We start from the raw sequence: 21,377 nt of genomic DNA, 5'->3' as shown, positions 1-21,377 counted from the left end.
GGAAATTACTTTGGGCTTGCCTCCAACAACAGAAACATCCACAACAAGACAACGACAACAGCAAGACAACAACAATATATTGGGGTGGCAGGTTGCCTAGTGGTTAGAGCGTTGTGCCAGTAACCAAAAGGTTGCTGGATCGAATGCCTGCGCTGACAACATAAAAATATGTCGTTCTGCCCCTGAGCAAGGCAGTTAACCCACTGTTCCCAGGGCGCCGAAGACGTGAATGTCGATTATGGCAGCCCCCCCGCACCTCTCTGATTCAGAGGGCTTGGGTTAAACACGGAAGACACCTTTCAGTTTTAGGCATTCAGTTGTACAACTGTCTAGGTATCCCCCTTACACAACAAGACAACAACAAAACACACAACCATATCACAATGACAATACCACACACAACCATTCACGTCATCATAAACTCGTCATAGACCACAAGACATTAATAACATGAATAATAATAACAATAATAATAATAAATCAATAACATTAATAGAAATGAGTTGTCCATGTAAATGTACCTGGCAGGTAAAGTCTGGCTGGCTCAGTGAACGACAGGTGCGGTCACAGCTGGTCATGGTGTAGTCATAGACCATCGTGTCAGGGCAGCTAGAGGAGTACTTCCCTGTGGAAAACAGTATGGTGATTCAACATTTAATTATATCTTTTGGGGTATTTTGTTTTTAAATAAGAGGGTAAACCCTGGACACGGTGGGTTAATAGGAGGGGAAACCCTGGACACCGTGGGTTAATAGGAGGGGAAACCCTGGAGACTGTGGGTTAATAAAAGGGGAAACCCTTCTTTAATTAATAAATAAATAAATATATTCAGTATCTGATGTTTATCTTACCACAGGTGGTGTTTCTCCATCCACTGAGCAGGACGCCTGCAGCAGCACATGCATGGACGTAGGAGGAGACCGCAGCACACATGCACTCCTCACTCCTCTCACAGTTACAGCTGTCATATTGGCAGATCTATAGGGAGAGAAGAAGAAACAGAAGAAGAAGAAGGTTCAGTTATAAGATGTGTTAATGAAGAAAACTACTGTTTTCTGAAATCACACACAAGCACAGGACAATAGTATTTGAAAAATCTGATTAGATAAATAGATAATTTTGATATAGAACTTCTTAAATTATTGTTTAAATATATATTCTTAGAGCTTTGGGATAACTCTGTAATTAACATTTTCAGGTATAGGGGGCAGTATTTTCGATTTCGGATGAAAAGCGTGTCCAGAGTAAACTGCCTAGTACTCGGGCCCAGAGTAAAATATTTGCGTATTATTAGTCGATTTGGACAGAAAACACTCTGAAATTTCTAAAACTGTTTGAATGATGTCTGTGAGTATAACAGAACTCATATGGCAGGCAAAAACCTGAGACAAATCCAACCAGGAAGTGGGAAATCTGATGCTTGTAGTATTTTCAAGTCATTGCCTATCTAACACACAGTGACTTAGGGTTCATTTTGCACTTCCTAAGGCTTCCACTAGATGTCAACAGTCTTTAGAACCTTGTTTCAGGCTTTTGCAGTGAACAGAGAGCGAACAAGAAGGCCGGGAAGTTGGTGAAAAACAAATGACATGAGATCAGTGGAGCGCATTCACGTGATGAGGTAGCTGTGTTCCATAATGTTTTTCAAGACATTGGAATCGTCCGATTGGAATATTATTTAACTTTTATGTTAAAAAGGCCCTAAAGATAGATTGATGCTATACAACGTTTGACATGTTTCTACGAACGTAAATCTAACTTTTTTTAACTTTTCGTCATGAAATTTTCAGTGCGCTTCCTACATTTGGAGTAGCTTACTGAACGCGCAAACAACAAGGAGGTATTTGGACATAAATTATGGACTTTATCGAAAAAAACAACATTTATTGTGGACCTGGATTCCTGGCAGTGCCTTCTGATGAAGATCATCAAACGTAAGTGAATATTTATAATGCTATTTATGATTTTAGATGACTCCAAAATGGCGGGTGTCTGTATTGCCTGATAAATTTTTCTGAGTGCCGTATTCAGATTATTGCAAAGTGTGCTTTCCCCGTGAAGATTTTTTGAAATCTGTCACAGCGGTTGCATTAAGGAGATGCTTATCTATAATTCTTTGAATAACAGTTTAATATTTTATCAACGTTTATGATGAGTATTTTTGTAAATTGTTGTGCTGATACACCGGCAGTTTTGGAGGCAAAATATTTTCTGAACATCACGCAAAATGGGTTTTTTGGATATAAATATGAACTTTATCGAACAAAACATACATGTATTGTGTAACATTGAGTCCTAGGAGTGTCATCTGATGGAGATCTTCAAAGGTTAGTGCTTAATTTTAGCTGTATTTCTGGTTTTTGTGACCCCTCTCCTGCTTGGAAAATGGCTGTGTGGTTTTTCTTGTGTTGGCACTGTCCTAACATAATCTAACATAATCTATGCTTTCACCGTAAAGCCTTTTTGAAATCGGACAATGTTTTTTGGATTAAGGAGAGGTGTATCTTTAAAATGGTGTAAAATAGTTGTATGTTTGAGAAATTTGAATTATGACATTTTGTTGTTTTGAATTTGCCTCCCTGATATTTCACTGGCTGTGTCCGCTAGCGTCCCACGTAGCCCATAGAAGTTAAAGAGCATTTGACTAATTAACATCATCATACTTACTTCCTTGTAGGAATTTGGGTTGATCTCAGTGTGGCATTGGGAAAATATTCCTGCACGATCTGACAGCATCGAGCACCAGTGCTTGGCATATCTCTCTGTAAAACATATTGGATATTAGCAACATTTCACAAAGTACAAAGAGTTTTTATCTAGGCTTTATTGTGCATCTCAGTAGACATACGTAAATGTAATCTCCAAAAAGTATTCAAAGGCTCTGATAAAGGCTCTCTACACCGAAACATAATGAAACAATTTAAATGGTTAGTTGGAAAATAAACTCAGATCTATGCACAGAGTGATCCTTTTTCTACTGCTAGTAAGGAATCCTTTTGTATTATCAAGTCCCTCAGTCGAGCACCTAATTCCCTTTTTGTTCAAACTGGGCTGAAGCGCATTTGGGTATTGTTTTATTAGACCAGGGGTTCCCAAACCTTTTTGGCCCACGACCCCATTTTGACTAGAGTGAAGGGGCCTGCCCGCTGTCCCACCATAGATTTTCCCCATTTGTGCAAGAGTCCACCTTTCAATCATATGGAAGCTGTTTTTGTCAATATAGCCATGCAGCACACGGAACATCCCCTGTGCCATGTCATGCTCAGAAATTGTGAGACAGAACAATATGTCCTCATGAATAGCATCCCCCGACATGTATAGCGAACACAATTCAATGCATGGGCATCTCGGCCCTCACAGCTAACGTCCATTTGGATAAGCATAAGCTGGGGAGTTTGTGAGTCGTTTAATCAGAGTTTCCTCTTGATTGCGAGAAATAGCATAAATTCTTTGTTTAACATGTGCCTCTATCCACCCACATCGATTGCAGACTGTAATATCAAAGTCTCTGCAATAGTGTGTGGTTTCATACCGTAGTGGAATTCAACGTGGGAATGATTCAAGTGCAACGGTGCAGCCATGGAAGAACTGGGACATTTTCAGCTTCCAGGAATTGTTTACAGATCCTTGCGACATGGGACTTTGCATTATCATGCTGAAACATGAGGTGATGGCGGTGGATGAATGGCAAGACAATAGGCCTCAGGATCTCGTCACGGTATCTCTGTGTATTCAAATTGCCATTGATAAAATGCAAGAGTGTTCCTTGTCTGTAGCTTATTCATACCCATACCATAACCCCACCGCCACCATGGGGCATTTTGTTCACAACACTGACATCAGCAGTGGTTGTGAGGCCGGATGGATGTACTGCCAAATTCTCTATAATGACATTGAAGGTGGCTTATGGTAGAGAAATGAACATTAAATTATCTGGCTACAGCTCTGGTGGATCCTGCAGTCAGCATGCCAATTGCATGCACCCTCAAAACTTAAGACATCTGTGGCATTGAGTTGTGTGACAAAAACCTCACATTTTAGAGTGGCCTTTTTTTCCCTAGCACCTGTGTAATTGTCATGCTGTTTAATCAGCTTCTTGATCTGCCACACCTGTCAGATAGATGGATTGTCTTGGCAAAGGAGAAATGCTCACTGACAGGGATGTAAATAAATGTGTATATATATTATTTGGTATTTTGGAAATTCTGCCGTGACCTCATTTTCATATAAAGTGACCCCACATGGGGTCGTGACCCCTAGTTTGAGAACCGCTGCATTAGACATATGTTAGTGTTTATAAAGAGGTCGAAGGAGTACCGTTCTCTACACTCAGACTGCATGGGATCTCAAAGCTCTGTGCCACATCAGGACAGCTTGCTTTGTTCTTCCACGTGTTGGCGAATGATTCAGCGGTTCCTTCCACGAGTCCATTGATGGTTCTGAAGTCATCAGCTTGGACGCTGTTAAAGTCTCCGCAAAGACCTGGATAAGAGGTACAAAACATTATAACAGGTGGTTTGAACTAAAATTGACTAAAGATGCAATGCATCAAGGATCATTAGTTTATTTATAATTGTTTCAGGTGAGGTTTGACCGAACCCCTCAAACAAGTGGTATAGTGACACAAGTTACATTAACAATAGTTTGATAACCAATCAGCTTTTATAATAATAATAATGAGATTTATATAGCGCTTTTCAAAGACCCAAAAACGCTTAACTTTTCACAAAGACGTTAAATGAACAGAGAGAAACATACCCTGGGTTTTTTCTTTGTGTGAACTGCTAGCTACGATGTAGACCTGCATTATAGGTGTTATCTGCACCTCTAGTCGGAGCCCATAAGAGGTATGCACAACGATGTAGAACGTAGAGGGCTGAAAGATCTTTACATCCGCTGTGGAAAATATACACAAGTTCTAGTCACAATCTGGTTTACCATGAACTTTTAGCTCCCACTTCCCTATTGTGGGATGCTTATGGTGTTACATGCTGCTAGACAAGGAAAGAAAGATGATAAAAAGAGACAACTTCTGGTACGGTACGTACTGCACGGGAAGGGTTTCAAACATACGTTTATACTGATTAATGACTACAAAAAATAGACAGATATCACATTTCTGTATCTCTTTTCTCAAGCAGCCATCAATCAGTCACTCACCCATGAAAAGCGGCAACTGAGAAAACATCTTGTTGACAAAGACCTTTCCACTGGCCTCGATGACGATCATCTGCAAGTGACAAATTACAACTTGAATAAAAGCGACTCCCCAGGTGATAAGGAGTGTGGAACAGGGTTGGAGTCAATTCCAGTCAATTCAAAAAGTAAACCTAATTCCAATTCCAAATGTTCCTCACTGAAAAAAACAATGAAGAGCATTGGAATTGGAATTTCAGTGGACTGCCTGAATTGACTGGAATTTAAATGGAATTTACTCCAACCCTGAAGTGGTGATACGAGTCACTGACAGCAGCAGAAGTCTCAACATTGAGCTTTTTTCCCCTGAACATATACAACATGGTTTGATGTTGATATATTTTAATATGACACTATCAGGTGGGTGTGTCACTGCAGAAAGGCTAACTTACCATGGACTCTGGAGTCACCAGGGTTACAGATCTTAGGCAGGTCTCAACGTCCGTCTTCCCACATTTCACTATGTCACCCAGGACTGTGAAAGCAGTCTTGTTGATTTGCTGGGGACAAATGGTACAAGGTATGACAGAAAAAGTTATGGAATGATAGTAAAGTCAAGGTATGACAGTAAGGATAAGGGAACAGATTTTTTTGTAACACACTACTTACTACTTGCCTACTTTCGGTTCTAGGGAATTACAGTTCCTTCAGGAAGTATTCACACCCCTTGACTTATTCCACATTTTGTTGTGTTACAGCCTGAATTTAAAATGGATTAAATATATGTTTTTTCACCCATCTACACACAGTACCCAATAATGACAGTGAAAACATGTTTTTAGAAATGTTTGCTAATTTATCGAAATTGAGTCAATACATTTCTCTGTATTTGTTTATCTGTACATGTTATGCATGTATTAATGTATGTGTGTAAATACAGTGTGCGTGTATGTATGTATATTATTGTATTGCTCTAGGAATGTATGTATATTATTGTACTGCTCTAGGGATGTATATATATTATTGTACTGCTCTAGGGATGTATATATATTATTGTACTGCTCTATGGATGTATGTATATATATTATTGTCCCTGCTCTAGGGATGTATATATGTATATTACTGTACTGCTCTAGGGATGTATGTATATTATTGTACTGCTCTAGGGATGTATATATATTATTGTACTGCTCTATGGATGTATATATATATTATTGTACTGCTCTAGGGATGTATATATGTATAGTACTGTACTGCTCTAGGGATGTATGTATATTATTTTTACTAATTTACTATTATGTATTGATTTTAACTTTTTATTTATTTTTTATTAGTATTATAATTTGTTTTACTCTTTATGTGATGTGTAATGCAGAAAACACAGGAAGAAGAATTATAATTTAATTACCATAGTGAGTTATTGCAAGGTTTGTTTATGTGTCAATTAACCCCATAAGGGATAGGTTGCCAATTGACTATTTCACACAAATATACAATTTTATTCATTCATTCATTTTCATTCAATTTTAGAATCAACTTTGGCAGTTTTTACAGCTGTGAGTCTTTCTGGGTAAGTCTCTAAGAGCTGTGAGTCTTTCTGGGTAAGTCTCTAAGAGCTGTGAGTCTTTCTGGGTAAGTCTCTAAGAGCTGTGAGTCTTTCTGGGTAAGTCTCTAAGAGCTGTGAGTCTTTCTGGGTAAGTCTCTAAGAGCTGTGAGTCTTTCTGGGTAAGTCTCTAAGAGCTGTGAGTCTTTCTGGGTAAGTCTCTAAGAGCTGTGAGTCTTTCTGGGTAAATCTCTAAGAGCTGTGAGTCTTTCTGGGTAAATCTCTAAGAGCTGTGAGTCTTTCTGGGTAAGTCTCTAAGAGCTGTGAGTCTTTCTGGGTAAATCTCTAAGAGCTGTGAGTCTTTCTGGGTAAGTCTCTAAGAGCTTTGCACATCTGGATTTATTTTTGTACATTCTTCAAGCTCTGTCAAGTTGGTTGTTGATCATTGATAGACATCCATTTTGAAGTCTTGCCATAGATTTTAAGACTTATTTAAGTCAAAACTGTAACTTGGCTACTCAGGAACATTCAATGTCATTTTGGTAAGCAACTCCAGTGTATACTTGGCTGTGTGTTTTAGGTTACCCTCCAGATGAATGGTGAATTCATCTCCCAGTGTCTAATGGAAAGCAGACTGAACCAGGTTTTCCTCTAGGATTGTTGTCTGTGCTTAACTCCATTCCGTTTATCTTTTATACCGAAAAACTTCCCAGTCCTTAACGATGACAAGCATACCCATAACATGAGGCAGCCATAACATGATGCAGCCACCACAATGCTTGAAAATATGAAGAGTGGTACTCAGTAATGTCTTGTATTGTATTTGCCCCAAACATAACACTTTGTATTCCGAACAAAAAGTTAATTGCTTTGCCACATGTTTTGCAGTATCACTTTAGTGCCTTGCTGCGAACAGAATGCATGTTTTAGAATGTTTTTATTCGGTACAGGCTTCCTTCTTTTCACTTGTCAATTAGGTTAGTATTGTGGAGTAACTACAATGTTTTTGATCCATCCTCAGTTTTCTTTTATCACAGCCATTAAAGTCTATAACTGTTTTAAAGTCACCATTGGCCTCATGTGAAATCCCTGATCAGTTTCCTTCCTCTCTGGCAACTGAGTTAGGAAGGACACTTGTATCTTTGTAGTGACTGGGTGTAATGATACACCATCCAAAGTGTAATTAATAACATCACCATGCTTAAAGTGGTATTCAATGTCTGCTTTTTTTCATTTTTACCCATCTACCAATAGGTACCCATCTTTGAGAGGTATTGGAAAACCTTTCTGGTCTTTGTGGTTGAATCTGTGTTTGAAATTCACTGCTCGACTAAAGGACCTTCCAGATAATTGTATGTGTGGGGTACAGAGATGAGGTAGTAATTCACAAATCAAGTTAAACACTATTGTTGGACACAGAGTGAGTCCATGACACTTATTATGTGACTTGTTAAGCAAATGTTTACTCCTGAATATAAAGCTTGCCATAACAAAGGGGTTGAAAACTTATTGACTCAACCTTTCAGATTTTTCTTTTAAAGTAATTTGTAATTTTGAACAAATTAGAAAACAATTATTCCAGTTTGACATTATGTGATAATGTGTGTAAGTCAGGGACAATTTTCTTTCCTATTTAATACATTTTTAATTCCGGCTGTTACACAACAAAAAAATAGGGGGAAAAAAAGTCAAGGGGTGTGAATACCTTCTGAAGGCACTGTACATTATGGTTCAACTTGATTGAAAAGTCTGATGTTATTTATGAGATTAATATGGATAGTGATAGCAATGGTATCTATAAGCACCTCCAATGCAAGTGACTGCCAGCTGTCAGCCGCAACCTATGCCGGATGTGGCCTGTTCGTGGGCCAGTACATGTTCGCTAGCGAGTTAGGAGTTAAATCTACTAAACATACAGAACATGTCAGGATGGAGTCATATTACTGCCAACTGACATGGAATCTGAATTGAATCACTGTGAATTTGCTTGAAAAAAAATCACATTTTTATTCAATATTTTCAGTTGGCATTAATATCACTCCATACAGTAGGTTAGATCCCTACCTTGGACAGGACATATGAGCAGTCTCCATGGAAGTTGTAGGCTTTCCCATCGTAGGTGGTGATGTGGGAACCTCCCACTATGGAGCAGGTAGCTGGGCAATCTAGATCCACACAACTCCACTGGCCTTGGATACAGGTACTAACAGAGAGAGACAGTCAGTTTAGCCTCAACACATCCGGCTCAACACATCCAGTTTAGCCTCAACACATCCGGCTCAACACATCCAGTTTAGCCTCAACACATCCGGCTCAACACATCCAGCTCAACACATCCGCCTCAACACACCCGGCTCAACACATCCAGTTTAGCCTCAACACATCCGGCTCAACACATCCAGTTTAGCCTCAACACATCCGGCTCAACACATCCAGTTTAGCCTCAACACATCCAGCTCAACACATCCGGATCAACACATCCGCCTCAACACACACAATAATTCAGTGTATATAAACGCAATGAAGCTCTTACCATTTATGGCATGTTCTTGAGAATGATTGTCCAGGCTGGTAAGATTGTCCGTTGTGGAGACAAGAGCACTGGTTCACAGCTACACAGCCTTTATGAGTGATGTCATCAAACACAGTTCCTACGAGAATGACATTCAATGCATTTAGTCAACTGATCCCGTAAATTACACTCAATGCATTTAGTCAACTGATGCCGTAAATTAGATTAAATACATTACATTTAGTGAACTGATGCCGTAAATTAGATTAAATACATTACATTTAGTCAACTGATGCTGTAAATTAGATTAAATACATTACAGTTAGTTAACTGATGCCGTAAATTAGATTCAATACATTACATTTAGTCAACTGATCCCATAAATGACATTCAAAACATTTAGTCACCTGATCCCATAACTGACACTAACTATTAAACTATTAAAGACTATTAAAGGCCCAGTGTACATTTTTTATATATATTGTTTTTATTATTATGATTTTTTAAGGGGTGCTGCAGGACACTCAGCACCCCTACTTCCCGCAGCTATGCACATAACTGACATGAGGTTTTATTCAGTCTTCCTGGTTTAAAATACAGGGACGTGTGACTTGAACTCTATAGTCCCAAGTTTTTGCAATTTGAGACTTGACAAAAAGTAAAACACTTGACACTAGACTTCAACTTAATGACTCGTGACTTAACTTGGACTTGAGCTGTATGACTCGATTTGTCATCTTGCGCATGTAAACCTATCTGGGATGTGGACTCCAGTCATGTTGCAACTTGAGACTTGACAAAAAGTAAAACACTTCCCACTAGACTTTGACTTGAGCATCTATGACTCGTGACTTAACTTGGACTTGAGCTGTATGACTCGATTTGTCATCTTGCGCATGTAAACCTGTCTGGTATTTTAAATCAGAGTGCTGCAGGTTCTGTGCGTTTTGTTCTGTGTCTTGACCAATCAGATTCACAGAAATCACAGGTTGCGCAGGCCGGAAGCAAATCACACAATCTAGCAAAACGCTTACAGCTCCACTTTCCTCCGGTATGTATTAAGCAAACATGATAACACATCACTCCAGATATACCCAAGCAAGAACTCTTCACGGAAATGTTGCAGCAGCCTACACCTAAACTGTATGGGAAGAAAACAAGGGGATTTCTCAGTCTGACTATGCTACTGATAACAACCGCTGCCTGGAGCTGCATAGTCCACAGCCAATGTGCCCTGTCCCCTCTGGCCCTCTGGCCAGGGTAAACCACGTGGTAATGTTGTGTGCCCTGTCCCCTCTGGCCCTCTGGCCCTCTGGCCAGGGTAAACCACATGGTAATGTTGTGTGCCCTGTCCCCTCTGGCCCTCTGGCCAGGGTAAACCACGTGGTAATGTTGTGTAACCTATTTATAAGCATTTATTTGTTTTAGGAGAAAATGTGAATGTGATTAAATTCAGTTTACCTTGACCTTTTCAATCCAAAATGATTAACTGAAATGAATCAAACAACCCAATACTGATTACATAAATAGACCGTGTGAGTTACTTTTTAATTGCAGTTGTACCTGCATAAAGCAAGCTCAGCCCTGTGAGTTCTGTTGTCCAATCGCTGTGGTTGTGTCTACGTACAGGAAAGTTATGGCTGGGTGGCAGTATTGAGTAGCTTGGATGAATAAGGTGCCCAGAGTAAACTGCCTGCTACTCAGGCCCAGAAGCTAAGATATGCATATCATTAGTAGATTTGGATAGAAAACACTCTGAAGTTTATAAAACTGTTTGAATGATGTCTGTGATAATAGCAGAACTCATATGGCAGGCAAAAACCTGAGAAGAAATCCAACCAGGACGTGGGAAATCTGAGGTTTGTAGTTTTTCAAGTCTTGGCCTATCCAATATACAGTGTCTGTGGGGTCATATTGCACTTCCTAAGGCTTCAACTAGATGTCAACAGTCTTTAGAACCTTGTTTGAGGCTTCTACTGTAAAGTGGGGGAGAATAAGAGCTGATTGAGTGAGAGGTCTGCCAGATGGGCATGAGCTTCAGCTTATGTGCACGCCCGTGAGAGGTAGCTGAGTTCCATTGCATTTCTAAAGACAAAGGAATTCTCAGGTTGAAATCTTATTGAAGATTTATGATAAAAACATCCTAAAGATTGATTCTATACATCGTTTGACATGTTTCTATGAACTGTAATGGAATTTTATGAGTTTTCGTCTGGCCTGCACGTCGTGAATTTGGATTTGTGAACTGAAGGCGCGGACAAAAAGGAGGTATTTCGACATAAAGGATGGACATTATCGAACACAACAAACATTTATTGTGGATCTGGGATTCCTGGGAGTGCATTCTGATGAAGATCATCAAAGGTAAGTGAATATTTATAATGCTATTTCTGACTTCTGTCGACTCCAACATGGCGGATATATGTATGGATTGTTTTTGTGTCTGAGCGCCGTACTCAGATTATTGCATGGTGTTCTTTTTCGGTAAAGCTTTTTTGAAATCTGACACAGCGGTTGCATTAAGGAGAAGATAATCTAAAGTTCCAGGCATAACACTTGTATTTTCATCAACATTTATGATGAGTATTTCTGTAAATTGTTGTGGCTCTCTGCAAAATCACCGGGGTTTTGGAGGCAAAACATTACTGAACATAACGCGCCAATGTAAACTGAGATGTTTGGATATAAATATGAACTTTATCGAACAAAACATACATGTATTGTGTAACATGAAGTCCTATGAGTGTCATCTGATGAAGATCATCAAAGGTTAGTGATTCATTTTATCTCTATTTCTGCTTTTTGTGACTCCTCTCTTTGGCTGGAAAATGGCAGAGTTTTTCTGTGACTAGGCGCTGACCTAACATAATCGTTTGGTGTGCTTTCACTGTAAAGCTTTTTTGAAATCGGACACTGTGGTGGGATTAACAACAAGTTTATCTTTAAAATGGTGTAAAATACTTGTATGTTTGAGGAATTTTAATTATGAGATTTCTGTTGTTTGAATTTGGCGCCCTGCACTTTCACTGGCTGTTGTCATATCGATCCCGTTACCGGGATTCCAGCATTAAGAAGTTAAAATAGGTTGCTGAAGTTTGGCAGAGTTTTCATCCACCCAAGGGTCAGGAGTTTTTCCAGAATTTCTTTAAAACCATGTGACCTTTTTCAAAAATATCGGAATACCTTTGCGGCAGGTAGCCTTTTGGTTAAGAGCATTGGGCTAGTAACTGAAAGGTCAATGGTTTGAATCCCTGATTATGTGAAAATTCTGTCAGTGTGCCCTTGAGCAAGGCCCTAACTGTTCCTGTAAGTCACTCTGGATAAGAGCATCTGCAACAACAACAACAAAAATCTGGTCCCACTCCCATCATTGCCCATAAAAATACCTTTTCACAAGTACTTATTAATCACTGTCAGACACTATAGGGTCCTGATGTATTCCTGGTTAGGTTACCAGATTAGGAAAAGCTCGGAGCCCCAGGGAAAACAATTTGCCCAACCACTCTGAGACCTGTGGTGCTACAGCTGCATCAGGGCATCATCGGTCCCAAAAAAACATTTGGTTTCAAAGACTATGTGGCAGTGGGGGGGGATGCAGTTTGTAAAACATATGGGTCCAAAATCACTGATGTATTGCAGTTGCAATGAAATTGGCATAAAACACTTAACCATTGACTTGAGGACTCAAAACCCAAAATTAGGGACTTGTGACTTGACTCGACATGAGCTGTGGAACTTTACTTGGGACTTACACATTATTACTTTGGACTTGACTCAAAAGTTAAGACTTGCGACTTGCTTAGGCCTTGCAAAATTGTGACTTGGTCCCATCTCTGTTAAAATCAGTGAGTGTGCAGTACCGGCAGGGCAGAACCTCCGTCTGTGAGATTGCATTTGTATATTTTAAATGCTACTTTAAAATAGTTACATAGCTGACATATGATGTTGTATTCAGCTACTTTAAAATAGTTACTTAGCTGACATTTAATGTTGTACTCAGCTACTTTAAAATAGTTACATAGCTGACATATGATGTTGTATTCAGTAAATGAGTGCATGTACCAGCAGGGCAGAAGCATCCGTCGGTGCAGTGTTCCTCACAATGCTGGTTCCTCTTTGGGTTGGAGCAGGTATCAGTGCAGGGACTACCACACTCCTGGTACTTCATGCTTAAAGGACACGTCTTCACTGCTCAACACAGACAAATAACCCTGGTCACAAATCTGTTTCTGAGTCTTCATTACTCTAAATTTTCACATATTCTTCTATTGACATCATTGCAAGACTAAGTGAAAATTGGGATTTGCTCCTCAGTTTTCAGTCACATAAATGTAAATACTAGCATGTCAAAGAAGAAGACACTATAGATTACCTAAGGCAAAGCATTATTGCATGTCGAAAGTGTTTACTTTGAGTTACAACAAAACTCTGGCTTTATACCCACATCCAATCTACCAACAGAGCAATAAAAACAACAATCCAAAATAAAAACAAAAAGGATATGCAAAAAAGATTCCCTTACTGCAGAACTGGTCGGTCTTCCACTCTTGGGGTTTCCCCCCTGCGTGAGCACACTGGCGGGAGTACTCTGACATGGTGGGGCAGGCGCAGGAACTGCTGCTGCTGTTGCCACAGTGACACATGTCTTCTGCACAGGCCTTGATGAAGGAGTCTGTGGCAATCAGGTCCTTACAGCTACTGAAGGCAAGACTGGTGAGAAGCTTCTCACAAAGTTCGGTCTGAAAGGATGAAGAAGAAGAAGAATTACTAGAGGCAACATAGAGGGATTATGAACTGATCAAATGTCAGCCATGATGATGTTGATATTGATATTTTAAACTAACAGTCATGTTTAAATGTAATGAATTAGAAATCTTAAATGTCAGCTCAGCTCTAGACTTCTAAATACCTGGTCTTCACACTGCTCAGTATGACCAGGGATTTCTGTACAGGTCTCGGTTGGGCCATTCATCTTCCAAATATCACCATAGTCGATTGTCTTCAGATGATCACCTGTAGGAAAATAAACATTGTGTTATCTTAACTGTTTATTTCCCCTTACAAACAATCTCTGTCATTTTGTGTTTTTGGTAACCCTGTTTTAAAATGGTACCTTGAAAAATACTTTGTAACCCCTTCCTAACCCATAGATTGAACCTATACATTCATAAACAGAACAGGAGCGTAATCCGCCCCTCTAAGACATTTGGTGATTTTGTTTACCATTCCTAACAAACTCGTCGTAAATCTGGACTCCGTTGAAGTCTCCACACAGCCCACAAGTCTGATTTTGGAACTTTGAGTCCAGCTCCACCTATAAAACCAATGGAAGATAACTGAGGGTTAATAATGCATCGCAAATATGTAGATTTCACATACAGCTAGCTGGCCATGCAGCTACAGCAGTTCATATGTACTGACATTTCACATGCATCAACTGTTCCACCCTGGGTACCAGTCTCTTTATGCTAACATTCCACTCCTTGTTCTAGCCTGGGTACCAGTCTCTTTATGCTAACATTCCAATCCTTGTTCTAGCCTGGGTACCAGTCTGTTTATGCTAACATTCCACTCCTTGTTCTAGCCTTGGTACCAGTCTGTTTATGCTAACATTCCACTCCTTGTACCTGTGCTACAAGCATTTCGCTACTTCCGCAGTAACATCTGCTAAATATGTGTATGCGACCAATAGAATTTGATTTGATATACTTATGTTTGGCATATGACACTGAGTACAAGGAGTGGAATGTGAGCACAAAACAGGCGCCGTATTTCAGGTTAGGTATGTACAGATAGAATTAATACAGAGCATTAGGCTACCTAAAAAAAATATAAAAGGGTACACATCACTTTTTTCCCACTCTTATCCCAACAGTTCCTCTAACACTGATGTTCCCACTCTTATCCCAACAGTTCCTCTAACACTGATGTTCCCACTCTTATCCCAACAGTTCCTCTAACACTGATGTTCCCACTCTTATCCCAACAGTTCCTCTAACACTGATGTTCCCACTCTTATCACAACAGTTCCTCTAACACTGATGTTCCCAATAGTTCCACTAACACTGATGTTCCCAACAGTTCCTCTAACACTGATGTTCCAACTCTTATCCCAACAGTTCCTCTAACACTGATGTTCCCACTCTTATCCCAACAGTTCCTTTATCACTGATGTTCCCAACAGTTCCTCTAACACTGATGTTCCCAACAGTTCCTCTATCACTGATGTTCCCAACAGTCACTAGCTAACTACAGACAGTTTTCATCAGGACCAGAATATTGCAGAAAAGCATCACATTTACATTTGACATTTAGCAGACACTCTCATCCAGAGTGATTTAAAATCAGTGTATTGAACCAAAGCAGGTGAAACAACCACATATCACTGTAGTGTAACAGAAGACGTATGGAAATGAGTAAGCATACTGAACACATACCCAGAGGGAATCATCTTCATTCCACATGACGACTAACCCCAGCTTGGCTGTGATCTTCACATAGGAAACAGTCCTCTCAATGAAGATGTTAAACTGACCAAATGGTATGGTGACCCTAGGGGGACAAAACAATAAAGTGTTCATCAGAGAGGAGAGTCGGTATTTCAACGAGGGTCGAAATTGTCCTTTAAAGTATTTTCTTTGTATTTTTCTTCCTCCCCTATTGAGACTGTACTAGGTAAACATGTCTGTATACAGTAGGATTTCATCAAATGGAATTTCAGCTTGATAACTTTCATCTGTAAATGCACATCAACTAAACTTCAGAATGGGAGTTTTACCTCTGAATGCTTTTAGATCGCTGATGAACTAACTCACTGTTGCCCGTTGAAACTGACATTATGTAGATTATGTTAAAACAGCAAAAAGTTGATCTCAAGATAAGTTAATGTTGATGCAACACTGCATCCATTTTTTTTAACTCGTGAATTTTACCTCAAGTCTTTGTACAAAAGTAGCAACTGAATGCAAGTGAAGTGAAAAATAAAATACTTCCCATTCTTTTTTTTCCTACATATGATAAATGCTGAATAAAATTAATCCCATTGGATGTAGTTATGTGATAACAAACCCCCGTATCATTTACTTCCTGTATTACTATATATTTTACACATCTAAGAGCCAATAGTTTTACACATCTGAGATCCATTGTTGACTAGACTGGGAACTCACTTTAATCCGTTGACGCTGACGTTACCGTTGGCCAGCTCCACGAAGGTTCCATCCAGCTTCAAAGAAACCTTAATAATAATAACAGTAGGACATTTTATTTGACAGACGCCTTTCAGGACCCTCAAGGTCACCTTACATTAAGATCATAGAGCATTAAACACAATTAATCAATAGTGCAATGTAAAACAAACGACTGATCACAAAGGAATACCTTGGTGATGGTGGGCAGCCCATCTACCTCCCCGCGCTGCAGCTGAATGTTAAAGGCCTCGTAGCCGCTGCTGCTCTTACACAATGACGACAGCACGTAGTTACAGGTGTAGGGCAGCTGGAAGAAGTCTCCATCGTAGGTTTTGTAGTGGTAGTTACCCCATGTGCTGCAAACCTGCCCGTTATGAGCTGGACTCACTCCTGCTGCATGGGGGGAAATGTACAGTATAGTTGCATCCATCTCTGAATATAAGCTGTATAGTATAACAGTACAGTAGAATATAGATATTTGAATATTAGGTGACATATATTCAACAACAACAAATTACCTGATAAGATTTGCAGTTTGGAATCATATAGACTCCCAATGGAAGTCATATCTGGAATCATACCTGGAAATAGACATGGAACAAGTCTTATTTTGATTGTAACCCAGCTTTTCTTTAGTTTCTAGACTATTCTACATGGGTTATCCTAAAGTGATAAATTGTATTTCATCATATCTTGTCTTATCTTTTCTTACCAGTCCAAGAATGTGCAGCAGATAGTCCGAAGACGAGAGCGATCCACGGCTTCACCCATTGGAGTGCCATGATGGTTCTTCTAACGAGTCGTCCTGGTCCACCTGAACAGGTATTCTCCCTGTTCCTACTGATACTGTGAGGCACCAGTTGCCTGCTTTTAAACTGCTACACTCAAGGAAGTACCTACACTCAAGGAAGTACCTTGATGATTCTGTGATACTTGATTCTGTATCTAAGGAGGGTAATGTTTAACGTTTCTATCATAATAATCCTTAGATCACTATCAATATTCCTGAGAAGTAGGGTACGTCCCAAATGTGTTCTCTATAAAATGAGTGTACATAACATTAAGAATCCAGGTGAAGCCTATGATCCCTTGTTGATCTCACCTGTTAAATCCACTTCAATCAGTGTAGATGAAGGGAAGGAGACAGGTTAAAGAAGGATGTTTAAGACATGAGAAAATTGAGATTTGAGATATGGATTGTGTGTGTGCCATTCAGAGGTTAAATAGGCAAGACAAAACATTTATCTTAAGTGCCTTTGAACGGGGTATGGTGGTAGGTGCCAGACGCACCGGTTTGTGTCAAGAACTGCAACGCTGCTGGGTTTTTCAAGCTTAACACTTTTTGTCTATATCAAAAATATTCCAACACCCAAAGGACATCTAGCCGACTTGACACAATTGTGGGAAGCATTGGAGTCAACATGGGCCAGCATCCCTGTGGAAAGCTTTCAACACCTTGTAGAGTCCATGCCGTGATGAATTGTATTTGTATTTGTATTTATTATGGATCCTAACTATGTACAGGGGGGTACCAATACAGAGTCAATGTGCAGGGAGCACCGGTTAGTTGAGGTAATATGTACATGTAGGTAGAGTTATTAAAGTGACTATGCATAGATAATAACAACATAATATTTTGGTGACTTTGATTGTATTGCATCTATACCTGACCCAGATTTAGCTCTGAACCACTTCACAAATGTTTTCAATTGTATTGTAGATAAACATGCTCCTTTTAAAAAACTGAGAATTAAAAATCTGTCTTACCCATGGTTCAGTCCAGAGCTATCTGAAGTCATACACAACAGAGATGCTGCCTGGGCCAAAACTCGATTCCCAGACTCGGGGCCCAGACTGGCACTCTTTCAGGCAATTGAGAAATCTGTATGTAAAATGTGTTAAAAAAGCAAAATCAGATTATTATGTTAATATACTATCTGAATGTACAGGGAACCCAGCTTAAAATCTGGAAAGCTGTTAAATGACTGAAGGGCCTTCTCTTCTCTCCCCCAATACATTAATTTAGATTCTGGCCCTGATACTGACAAAATTGCATTAATCATTAATGCATTTAATCACCATTTATATTTGAATGTATTTCAAAGCCAGCTCTTGAAAAGAGTAGTTTGGATGTAGATTATGAAAATCTATTGAATGATACTGAAAATGCTGGTCTGGAGTTTTCTTTTTGAAATTCACTGATAAATAGGTCCGGGATGCTTTCATTAGACAAGAAAAATCCACAGGGGCTGATCAATTGGAGCCTGGTTTGCTTAAGTGTGCAGCCACCTCTTATTGCTGGCTCAGTAGCCCACATTTTATATTTAACATTGTTATCAGGAAGTATTCCAAAAGCATGGAAATCTGCGTATGTGCTGCCACTCCATAAGGGTGGGGATAAAAATGATCTTGACAACTATCGCTGTCACGCCCTGATCTGCTTCACCTGTTCCTGTGATTGTCTCCACCCTCTCCAGGTGTTCCTTATTTTCCCCAGTGTATTTATCCTTGTGTTTCCTGTCTCTCTGTGCTAGTTCATCTTGTATGTTTAGTCAAGTCAACCAGCGTGTTTTTCCCGTTCTCCTTTTTCTAGTCCTCCCGGTTTCTGGACTCTGTACCCGCCTGCCTGACCACTCTGCCTGCCTTGACCAGATGAGCCTGTCTGCGCTCTGCACCTCCCGGACTTTGATCTGGTTTTGACCTTTTTGCCTGTCCATGACCATTCTCTTGCCTACCCCTTTGGATTATTAAACATTGTAAGACTCCAACCATCTGCCTCCTGTGTCTGCATCTGGGTCTCACCTTGTGCCTTGATAATCACCCCATTTCAAGACTACCTTGTTCAGCTAAGATTCTTAAATCCTTGGTTAATGTACAACTTTGTTCCTTTTTATCTGATAATTGTATTCTTAATATAAATCAATCAGGGTTCAGGGCATAGTACTACCACAGCAACCACGCTAGTTGTTAATGATCATGTTAATGCCTTGGATGCTAAAAAGAGCTGTGCTGCCTTGTTCATTGACCTGTCAAAGGTGTTCGACACTGTTGATCATTCTGTTTTGTGGAAGAAATTATCAAGAGTAGGCCTGGGATATACAGCCTGTTTATGGTTTCAGAATTATCTTAGCGACAGAACTCAGGCCATCTTGGTAGATGGGGTTGAATCGGAATTTCTTGCGATTCAAAAAGGTGTTCCTCAGTGTTCGATTTTGGGTCCATTATTGTTCACTTTGTATATTAATGACATCGGAAACACTTAATACTTTTAACAATCATCTCTATCCAGATGACACAGTTTTGTATTCCTGTGCCACCTAAGTGCAGCAGGCCATTCGTGAACTCCAGCATGACTTAGATTCAATTCAGAAATCACTTACAGATCTTGAATTATTGTTAAATACAAGTAAAACCAAGCTCATGCTGAACTCTAGGTCACGAAACCTTGACCCTGAGGACCTGTATATTTGCGCTATAAATGTTTTTATTGTAATGTGTACAGGGCTGTCTTGTAAAATAGATTTTCATCTCAGTGTGACTCCCTGTTTAAATAAAGGTCCAAAAAATTTAAATGTTTCATGTTCTTGGAAAAGTTTGATTTGAAAAAAAATATTTTAGCGGGTAGATCAGCTTTAATACTGCAGATTGTAGCTTCCGTCAATGTAATTGTCTGCATCACTTCAAATCCCCCATAAATGTTTATATAGATACATATACATATACATATATATATATATATATATATATATATATATATATATATAGATATATATATATATATATATATATATATATATATATATATACACATACATATATACATACATTTATACACATTTATATACATACATATACATTTATACATACATATACATACATATACATTTACATACATATACATATACATACATATACATATATACATATAAATAGACACACACACATATAAATACATACATTATTTCATCTTTATTAAACCAGGTAAGCTAGTTGAGAACAAGTTATCATTTACAACTGCGACCTGGCCAAGATAAAGCAAAGCAGTGCAACACAAACAACAACACAGAGTTAAACATGAAATAAACAAGCGTACAGTCAATAACACAATAGAAAAAAAAGGAAGTCTATATTCAGTGTGTGCAAATGGCGTGAGGAGGTAAGGCAATAAATAGGCCATAGTTTTGAAGTAATTACAATTTAGCAGATTAACACTGGAGTGATAAATGAGCAGATGATGATGTGCAAGTAGTGATAGTGGTGTGCAAAAGAGCAGAAAAGTAAATAAAAACAATAAGAGGATGAGGTAGGTAGATTGGGTCGTCAATTTACAGATGGACTATGTACAGCTGCAGCGATCGGTTAGCTGCTAAGATAGCTGATGTTTAAATTTAGTGAGGGAAATGTAAGTCTCCAGCTTCAGCGATTTTTGCAATTCGTTCCAGTCACTGGCAGCAGAGAACTGGAAGGAAAGGCGGCCAAAGGAGGTGTTGGCTTCGGGGATGACTAGTGAGATATACCTGTTGGAGCGTGTGCTACGGGTGGGTGTTGTTATCATGACGTGAGCAGGGGTAAGGCGGAGCTTTACCTAGCATAGACTTATAGATGACCTGGAGCCAGTGGGTCTGGCGACGAATATGTAGCGAGGGCCAGCCGACTAGAGTCTACAGGTCACAGTGGTGGGTGGTATAAGAGGCTTTGGTAACAAAATGGATGGCACTGTGATAGACTGCATCCATTTTACTGAGTAGAGTATTGGAAGATATTTTGTAAATGACATGTCACAGGCCGGCTCATAGCCTGTGGCAAAAATGAGGGGACATGAACAACAGGTATAGGCCAATCAAAAGGTTCTTTATTGTAAACCAAGAACTTAACTTTAAAAAAAGAAAAAGGAATGAGGTGTGGAAATGTCATAATGTAGGGTGTATGTAAAGTGCATGGATGCATGAATCTGTGTGTGAACATGACTGAGTGGAAACTAAGTAAACCTACAAAG

At 39.4% G+C, this 21,377-nt stretch overlaps 1 protein-coding gene across 1 annotated transcript in view; it reads right to left on the bottom strand.

Annotated features, from left to right (window-relative positions):
- Positions 1 to 17,195, bottom strand: part of LOC106561811 (mucin-5B-like) — a 29,364-nt gene extending 12,169 nt beyond the window's left edge. The window contains exons 1-18 of the mRNA XM_082956644.1: positions 17,094 to 17,195; positions 16,900 to 16,962; positions 16,572 to 16,774; positions 16,361 to 16,428; positions 15,629 to 15,743; positions 14,415 to 14,505; positions 14,101 to 14,204; positions 13,714 to 13,930; positions 13,254 to 13,379; positions 9,213 to 9,330; positions 8,744 to 8,882; positions 5,589 to 5,696; positions 5,161 to 5,230; positions 4,759 to 4,896; positions 4,318 to 4,482; positions 2,668 to 2,762; positions 852 to 978; positions 522 to 625 (exon numbers count right to left, since the gene is read on the bottom strand). Of these exons, the coding sequence (XP_082812770.1) occupies positions 522 to 625; positions 852 to 978; positions 2,668 to 2,762; positions 4,318 to 4,482; positions 4,759 to 4,896; positions 5,161 to 5,230; positions 5,589 to 5,696; positions 8,744 to 8,882; positions 9,213 to 9,330; positions 13,254 to 13,379; positions 13,714 to 13,930; positions 14,101 to 14,204; positions 14,415 to 14,505; positions 15,629 to 15,743; positions 16,361 to 16,428; positions 16,572 to 16,774; positions 16,900 to 16,962; positions 17,094 to 17,163 (2,121 nt within the window). The 5' untranslated portion in view covers positions 17,164 to 17,195. The remainder of the gene's footprint in view (positions 1 to 521; positions 626 to 851; positions 979 to 2,667; positions 2,763 to 4,317; positions 4,483 to 4,758; positions 4,897 to 5,160; positions 5,231 to 5,588; positions 5,697 to 8,743; positions 8,883 to 9,212; positions 9,331 to 13,253; positions 13,380 to 13,713; positions 13,931 to 14,100; positions 14,205 to 14,414; positions 14,506 to 15,628; positions 15,744 to 16,360; positions 16,429 to 16,571; positions 16,775 to 16,899; positions 16,963 to 17,093) is intronic.
- Between the last annotated feature and the right edge of the window lie 4,182 nt (positions 17,196 to 21,377).

Source organism: Salmo salar, chromosome 10, assembly GCF_965601325.2.
Source record: "Salmo salar chromosome 10, fSalSal1, whole genome shotgun sequence".
Taxonomy (NCBI): Eukaryota; Metazoa; Chordata; class Actinopteri; order Salmoniformes; family Salmonidae; genus Salmo; species Salmo salar.
The sequence above is the reverse complement of the archived record's forward strand: the minus strand, read 5'-3'. Positions and strand labels throughout refer to the sequence as shown.